A 9,477-nucleotide genomic window follows, 5' to 3' on the forward strand; every position below is an offset into this window, starting at 1 on the left:
AGCAACTCAAAATGGATTAAAGACAAATACAAGGCCTATATAAATAAATCTAATAGAAAATAAATAGTATGGGAAACACCTCAGGATTTAATACCGGGCAAGGGTTTTATGAATAAGGCCTCAAAGCACAAAAGGAACAAAAGCACAAGGCAACAAAAGGAACAAAAACAAATGGGATTAGTTCATACTAACAAGCTTCTGTACAGCAAAGGAAACAATCAACAGAATAAAAATTATGTCTGAGATAAGGACCAGGGGGCCCAATAGTCAGCTTCAACCCACCCTGTTCTATTACCATGTTCTTGACTCCACCACAGGAAAGAATTCAAGAGGAGAGTCACACTGGAATGTGAGAACTAGTTGAATGTAACAGATAAGAAATACAGGTTCCATGGAGAGAGTGCAGCAAGCTCCAGAGACTGAGCAGGGCCCACACCGAGTTTCACACAGAAGTAAGTTCAGTACAGATGTCAAGTCTACCACGAAAGCAAGAAAACCAAACTTAAAGTTCAGTACGATGTGCAGGCTGGCTCAAGAGAGCGAGCAGCTGCTTATTGAGAGTAAGTTCAGTACAAACGAAAGTGCGTGCACCTCAGCCAGTGGAGTTCAGGAGGCCTCCAGGTAAGTAAGCGACAACCCCACCTCCTGCTGGAATTCAGCTTTTTATAGTTTCTCTATCTAATGAATGTTCAGTTAAGGGGGTGGCTTTCAGTTATGCAACAATCTTTTGCATGCTCAGTCTCTTCCTGGAGCATGTTCATTGGTCAAATCCTGCCACATGCAGCAGGCATATTCAAAATATTCTGTGTTCTCTAGCAGCTCTATTGGAAGGTCATTCAGCTATGAGGGTTATAGAGCCCTTCTCTACTGGGCATGCCCAGACACTAGATTTGCATAAGTCAGTCCCTTGTGGTCTCATTTCCCCCCAGTTAGTGCTGAAAATAGATCTAACTGGCAACAGTAACTTTCCTCAAAGGGAGAGCCCAGAGACCTCAGGGAGTAGATGAAAACCCAGAGATTGTCCTGAAAGCTGAACCCTGGGAAACGGAGCACCTCCTATATCAAAAAGACAACACCTGCAGAGAGGAAAAAAAAAATTTTGCAAAGTACATATCCAAAAAGGATTAATATACAGAATATACAAGGAACTCAAAAAAATTAACAGACTGTAAATGAGTTCAGCTATTATGAAAGGTGGTATGGCAGTTTCTCTAAAAACTGCAGATAGAACTACCATAGCATCTAGCAAGCCCAGTACTCGGTATGAATCAAAAGAAATGTAAATAATCATGTGGAAGGGACACCTGCACTCTCATGTTTATCACAGCTCTATTCATAATAGCCAAGATATGGAATCAATACACATGTTCATTAACAGATGATTGCATAATGATAATGGGTATAGATACATAATGAAATGCTATTCAGCCATAAAATTAGAATTGAAGGGCCGGCCCACTCTGGAGAGTGTGGAGCTGGTAGCACCATGGCCGCAGGTTTAGATCCTATATAGGGATGACCGGTGTGGTCACTGGCTGAGCATGGTGCGGGCGACACTGTGCCAAGAGTTGTGATCTCCTTTCTGGTCAGAAATAAAAAGAAGAAAGAAAAAAAAAAATATATATATATATATATAATTGAAATTTTGTCATTTGCAACAACACAGATGAGCTTGGAGAAAAACACATATGGAAAACAATCCACTAACAAAGAGAGAAATATCACATATTCTCACTCAGGAAAAAAAAAAAAGGAAAAAAGAAAGAAAAGAAAGAAAGAAAAGAAAGGTATGATAATAATAATGTAAAATTTCAGAAGCAGAGAACACGACTGTGGTTAGTAGAGGCAGGGAAGGCAGTGGAGGGATAGTGAGAGGTTGGTTAGTGGACACATCCCGGAGAGCCTGAAAACATCTGTTCTGTGGGTGCACAGTCGAGTCAGGCCTCTGTAATTTAACATTCACTTGGTTCATGTTATTGAATGGCTAGAAGAGAGGACTTTGAATATCATCATTACAAAGAAGGGATTCAGTTAACGATGAATGTGCTAATTACCCTGATTTGAACATCACACGTTGTGACATGTATTGCTATTCAACTCTGTACCCTACAGATATGTATAATCAATACATTTTAAATACATAAATAAATTTTAAATAACATTCAGAGGAATATGTGATCATGAGGGCACCATGATCTATGAATAACGTTTTGAGAATGGAAATCTAGGACGATGGTGACTGAGAGTTGTTGTTCACAGTCTCATGTCCGTTACCGCCAAAGAAAATGGGGGAAGGGGAATGTTAGGTAAAATATGTGGGAGAACAGTCATTTATACAAGGCTTCTGTGCCAGGCCTCACAGACCAACGTAATATAAAATTTTATTGCCAGAGCAGGGCATTAGTTAACTGCAGGGGACACTGCAATCAATTGATTAATTAAGCCATAAGTGATTAAGTTGTTTCTTCACTGCACTTCCTTTTTCTGTAGATTATTTATGGTCGTGTTATTGGTTGTAGTTTTTTGAATCTGCTGTGGTTCAGAGGGCTACCTGATTCCCAAATCATTTTTGTTTTGTTTGCTTTTCTTCTATGTTTTCCTTTCCTCTGTTTTGTTTTGGTTTTCTTTGCTGAAATAAAATCATTTAAAGTTTAAAACTTATCTGTTCAATAAATTTATGAAATTTATCTACCCTGCTTGAAATATAACTTCATGGTAGTTTGGCTTGAACCAATTATCCTCCACAGCATCCTTAAATATCCATAATTTTAAAGCCATTTCAAGTACAGGAATGTAAATAGAAGTGTCCGAGTGTGAGGAAGCAGTATAAGGCCCATGAAACTGAATGTTATCCTGAGAGCAAAGAATGAGGCAGACACCGCCACTTGGTTTATGAGGAGTCACATGTTATTATTATTACTGTCATTGTTGTTGTTGTTAGTTGTTGTTAGTGACAGCTGATTACTACACAGATCTAGTGGAGTATTGATCTATCTGAGTTCTGTGCAGCTGCTTTCTCCTCACTGCACAGGGATAGGGAAGAAGAGAGTTGAAGCTTACAAGGGATTTAGAGATAAAAATGCAGCTGTGCCAAAGAGAAAAGGCCACAGAATTACAAGATTCCCAGGCATCCACCGCCTCCTATTGCTTGTCTATTGGGCTGCCCATGTGACATCCTGGTGTCACTCCCTGTATCTCAAGCATGGAGGAAATGGCATCCATTGAAGCCAGAGCCACAAAGTCCATGAAGATGGAGTGAGTTCTGATGCAGTGAGGATGTAGTGAGCATATCCACACTCCAGCTCTCAACACATGAGTGGCCTGCACAAGCTTATCTGCCAAAGTTCTGCAAAGGCCCTGGAAACAGATATCAGGAGGTGACTTATTTTTCCAGTTCTGTAAGGGGTCATGAAACCTAAAACTCAATTTTCAGCACATAAGCATCCTAGCCCATCCCAAAAAATAACAGGTTGTAGGTACCTTTGAAACATCAGCTCTCTGTCTAACTATAAAATATACATATTCTCTTGTGTCATCCGGTGTACAGCTAGGGCTGGGCCTGGAGCTCACAGACCCCTCAAGCCCATTCACAAACACTTCACATGCAGGCATATGAGCTAGGAAACCAGCAAAAAGGTCCTTGGAGCCTTGGTTGAAGAAAGAATAGTCTTTATTCAGCACACACATGTCTAATACCTTGGCAGTCCAAAGAGAAACTCAGAAACTCAACTGCTACTGGCAAATTCCAAAGAAAAACTGAGCAGCTGCCAGCAGAGTACACATGTTCTATTTTTAGACACGAGCTCTACCAGCCAGTTTCTGCTTCACAAACTGAAGAACACACAGTAGCAACAAAACTAAAAAGATACATTGGTGCATATGTGCAATAACTCCATCCACACACAACTTGTTTACAGGAAATGTGCTGCTCGACACCCAACCAGACCTTAGCTGAGGGAACCTGACAAAATTATCTTATTTTTCCCACAATTCACCCCTTAAGGTACCTTGCTATACAATCAACACATTCAAAATCTTTCTGTGATGTTCCCTTAGCAAGGAAAAATGACCGTTTTATTTATATAACCTATTGTCTGTTTGATATGGCTTAAGGCTTGTCTTTCAGGCTTGACCTGTAGTTTTGTCCTTTAGCCACACATGCCCGGTTAGTAGTCATCATTGGTGTGATTTTCCATGGGAATCTTGTAGTCATATTGATGTGAACTTCAGTGCATATTCAGTAGATGATCATGCCAATCTACGTTTGTACCCAGTTGACTCTGGTGCTGTGCCTGCAGCCAGAACACTATGAGCAAAATGTCAGAAGGGTTATTGCTACCAGGAGGTGAAGTTCTTACCCCTCTGATAAGACACATGCCAGTTTGCCATCCTGAGAAAAGACGGTTGCAGGAATAGCTATCTTGCTTGGTTTGGGGCCCCACAAGGGCATACAAACAGAAAACCAGTAACCCTCTGACTTTGGCAGTGGTACCACCAAATCCACCAGCCACCGTGTCACGGGCACTCTCATATGAGTTATCTGCCCATCTGGGGCACCCATCTGCTCATCAGGAGCACATCTTCCCATCAGGAGCATTCTTTCTTAGGTTTATGTGGCACCTGGCAAGCCATTGACCACCTGGTCCTGCAGCCTGCATGCTGCATTCTCCAATGTAGCCACCCAGCTACATCAGCAGCTGGAGCTCCCTCCAGCCACCTCAACTTAGCCAGTGCATCAGCTTCATCATTGCCAACTCAACATGAGGACTCCATTCCTCATCTGTCCCCAAAAGATGAGCACTTTGGCCTGTTCCCTAATTGAAATGGAACATTTCATCTGCCTCCTCAGGAGCAATCAAAAAACCCTTTAAATCCACCGAACACACCTTGCTACCTGTTGGATGTTTAGTGAAATGCTGTTCAGGGCACAATTGCTGCCACAAGGCAAACAGGACTGTTTTTGGCTGTCAGTCAATTTTCTACCTATCAACTCCTACAACAAGCAAGTCAAGCGATATCTGCTTATGGCTAGTCTTGCTTGGTTGCTTTGAAATAAAATCCCAAATATTTCTTGAGGGTTTGGTCTTAGCCACCTTCTGGGCCCCTTTTGCTTTTCTCCTATCCTCTACTTCACCCAGGCTGGCTATCATGGTTTTTAACTCATGTTTAGGATGGCCAATGTATGGGGCCAATATGGCCATCTGTGACCCAAAGAACATTGAGGGGGCATTCTGCAGCACTATGTCTCTCATGCTGCCTGTAAAATTTTCATCATCCAGGCCACAGATGCTCACATTAAACATGGACTGCCATGTCCCCAGCTCCCGAATTATTTGAACTAACTCAGCATACATTTGCCATTTGCTAAGAATCTTGGGCAGTTCTCCAGAATTTGCCCACATAGTTTGGGCAGCTGCACTCACCCATGCCATTAAGGAGTGATTACCTTGCCCCTGTGCATACCTGTGGCTATTCTGCAGCCACTGCCTCAGGGATGGGTGCATGGCGATGGAGGCCAATTTTTGCATCTCCTCACCAGAGCACATCACACTCTCCATCCATAGGTCCATAACCACAACAGCCAAGCAACCAGGAGATTCCCCTGTTTTTGCTGAAACTGTCTCCCCAAGTCAACCAACTCAACATGGATATATGGGACATAGGTGGTAAATTGGGTCACCTGTGGATTGCCCACTGGTTGTCCACCTTGTCAAATAGACTGCTCGCATTTTGCTTTCTGGTGCATGACAGGTCGTGCCTGGGGATGCAAAGTCTCTTCCAACTCACCACTGGGTTCATCGTCTTCCCTGGTGTGACAAGCTGGAGTGGCCAGTCTCTGCACGTCATCCTCCAGGACATTCATCCATGCTTCCAACAACTCTGATTTTCTCTTTGTATCTTCCAGTCACTGCACATCATCCTCCAGGATGATTGTCTGTGCTTCCAACAAGTCTTCTTTCTTCTTCAGCTCTCGATCAGTTTGCAGCAGAGTGAGCAGCAGCCAGGCTGCTGAAGTGTCTACTGGGCACCACACCCTCAAAGACAGCCACATTTCCTCCCCCTTCCAAGGGGCTTCCCACTTCAGTACCTGGTCTATGCTGCCTTGCATTACAGTGGGCAGCAACCAGATACTTGTCAACAGGAAAGTGGCCACAGGGCACAACATGTTCAAAAGTAGTCATCTTCTCCTTCTCCAAGTGCTTCTTGGCTCCTGTACCTGCTCAGAATCCTGCACCAACTGCACCAATTGTGGTGTAATACTGCTGACTATGCCAACTATGGTGTATTCCTCCCAACAATGCCAATTGTAAAGATAGGGATATGCTCTGGAGCTCACAGACCCCTCGAGTCCATTGACAAACCCTTCACACGCAGGTCTATGAGCTAGGTAACTGGCAAAACATCCTTGGAGACTTGGTTGAAGAAGGAATAGTCTTTATTCAGAACACACAAATCTAGGAGCTAGGCAGTACAAAGAGAAACTCAGAAACTCAACTGCTACTGGCAAAGTCCAAAGAATAACTGTAACTGAGCAGCTGCCAGCAGAGTAAACATGCTCTATTGATGGACGTGAGTTCTCTGCTGCCAGCCTGCTTCACAAACTGCAGAACACATAATAGCAATTAACTAGAAAGATACATGGGTGCACATGAGCATTAACTCCACCCACACAACTTGTTTACAAGAAATGTGCTGCTTAACCCCCAGCCAGACCTGAGCCAAGGGAGCCTGACTAAATTCTTCTATTGAGCCAAGGGAGCCTGACTAAATTCTTCTATCTTCCCCAAAGATGTATAAAGAGATCTTACCACTCATCAACAAAAGTATTAAAATTTCAATTAAAAATGGACAAGGAATAGAATCCCCATTTCTTGAAATAAGATAAATAGCTGAAGAGCAAATTAAGAGATCATCATCCTCATTAGTTATCAGGGAAATGCAAATAAACACACATGATATTACTTCAGAGGCTGTAAGATGGCTGTATGATTTTAAAGGAAAATGTGTCCTCATGGATATGCATACACTGGAAAGCTTACATAGTGTTGGTGTTTAGGCAAAATGCACAAGTGCTGTAGTAATGATTTTGTCAGTTATATAACAAGTTAAATGCAGGACTGCCATATGTACAGCTAGGGGTAGGTCTCTAGTTCTCACACACCCCTCAAGCCCATTCACAAACCCTTCACATGCAGGTCTATGAGCTAGGTGACTGGCAAAAATGCCCTTGGAGCTTTGGTTGAAGAAAGAATAGTCTTTATTGAGGACACACAACACTAAAACCTAAGCAATACAAAGAGAAACTCTGAAATTCAACTGTTACCAGCAAAGCCCAAAGAAAAACTGAGCAGCCGCCAGCAGAGTAAACATGTTCTATTTTTAGACATGAGCTCTGCTGGCCAGCCTGCTTCATAAACTGAAGAACACACGATAGCAGTTAACTGGAAAGATACATAGTTAACATGCACACTAACTCCACTCACAGGCAACTTGTTGACAAAGAATTAAGAATGTGCTTCTCGAATCCCAACCAGACCTAAGCCAAGGGAGCCGGGCCAAATTATCCTTTTTTCCCCACACCATATTACCCAGTGATTCCACCCCTAGGGGTATGCCCAAAAGAGCTCAAAAAAGACATTAAAACAAAAATGTGCACAAATGTTCACAGCAGCTCTATTTTTGGTAGCCAAAAAGTGAACAACTTAAACGTTAATTGACTAATGAACTAATCAACAGATGTGGCAAATTGATCAATTGGAAACTATTAACCTGTAAAAAATGAAGTATTTATACTTGATAAAAAATGAATAAACTTTGAAAATATTATGCCATATAAAAGAAGCAGACATAAAAGGCCACATGTTATATAATCTGATTCATATAAAATATCCAGAATAGGCAAATTTATAGATACAGAAAACATATTAGTAGTTTTCAGGGGCTTGGGAAGAGAAGAATGAGCAGTGACTGCTTGTAGGCTGTGGGGTTTCCTTTTCAGGTGATGAAAATGTTCTGTAACTACACAGTGGTGACAGCTAACAAACCATGTGAAAGCATTAAGTGCCAGTAACCAGTTTAAAATGGTTAAAATGGTGAACATAATGTTATGTAAATTGTACAATCATAGGGCCAACCCAATGGCGCACTGGAGACTGCGCCGCTTGGGAGCATGGCGGTGCTCCCGCTGACGGTTCGGATCCCATATGGAAACCAATTCCCGCTCACTGGCTGAGTGCGGTGCGGGCACAACACCGAAGGTTGTGATCCCATTGCTGGTCCCCGGTACGGGCGTGACACCAAGGGTTGCGATCCTGTTACCGGTCAGTAAAAAAGACAAAAAGGAAAAAATAAATTGTACAATCATACAAAAAAGTACATTAAATTTAATTTTTGTTTTAAATTTATCATTTTAAGATAAGAGAAACCACATTTTAAGGGAACACACAATGCAAATAAAGAAAAATGCAAGAGTTCCTGAGTACGATTTTTGCTGAACAGAGACAGGAAACATCAAGGACTGAAAGGAAACCCTGGGTGCCCTGTGCACCTGCTCCTCAGTGGAAATTCCCTATGTAGTGTGTTCTGAGTTCACTCAACCACAAAGTCCCCTCCTGTCTTTCTGCAAAGAGGTTTGTGTCTGGGCTCACGCTGACTTTCCCTCACTGTGTCTCTCGCACAGTAATAAACGGCCGTGTCCCCGACTATCAGGCTGCTCAATGTTAAATAAGCTTGGCTCTTGGAGGTGTCCCTGGTGATGCTGACTCGGGATTTAAGATCTGTATTATAATTTGTGCTTCCATCACTCCATATCGCACCAACCCACTCCAGCCCCTTTCCTGGAGGCTGGCGGATCCAGTGCACACCATAGCTGGTTAAAGAGAATCCAGAGACAGAGCCGGTCAGAGACAGGGTCTGTGTGGGTTTCACCAGGCCAGGACCTGACTCCTGCAGCTGCAGCTGTGACAGGACACCTGGGGACAAGAAGCATCACAGTCAGTCAAACACACATGAAACCACCACATTCCCAGGTTCCATTTCCTGAAATCCCCGAAGCACTCACAGCAGGGAGCGGCCACCAGGCAGAGGAGCAGTCCCAGGACATCCATGCTCTGATGAAGGGCTCCTGGTGGAAGGAGACTGGGGCTGCTCAGCCCAGGGCTGGCCTTTCAGCCTGACACTGGGGTCTGCTTTGCATGAGGAGGTGCCTGAGTATATAAGTGTGGGAGCAGAGGGGACGGTCTCTGTCTGTCCATCTCTGGGGCAGAGTGTTTTACCTTGTGCTGCTGAGAGGAACTGGGGAGACAGAACCTCAGAGACTCTTCTGTGCATCACTGCCTGGTCTTCCTGTTTCCAGACAAATATGAAGAGAAGTGGGGATGGAAGGTGGAGAGTTCGACAGCACAGAACATGAAGAAATGTTTAAATTAAAATGATTCTAGGTCCAAGAAAAAGTCCATGACCCTTTGATCCTCATGT

At 43.2% G+C, this 9,477-nt stretch overlaps 1 gene segment (V, D, J or C); it reads right to left on the reverse strand.

The window, feature by feature from the left end:
- Window positions 1–8,589: 8,589 nt before the first annotated feature.
- Window positions 8,590–9,107, reverse strand: LOC103609011. The segment is given in 2 exon segments: window positions 8,590–8,972; window positions 9,062–9,107. Coding segments are annotated over 2 exon segments (429 nt in total).
- Between the last annotated feature and the right edge of the window lie 370 nt (window positions 9,108–9,477).

This window comes from Galeopterus variegatus, unplaced genomic scaffold (assembly GCF_000696425.1).
Source record: "Galeopterus variegatus unplaced genomic scaffold, G_variegatus-3.0.2 Scaffold9082, whole genome shotgun sequence".
Taxonomy (NCBI): domain Eukaryota; kingdom Metazoa; phylum Chordata; class Mammalia; order Dermoptera; family Cynocephalidae; genus Galeopterus; species Galeopterus variegatus.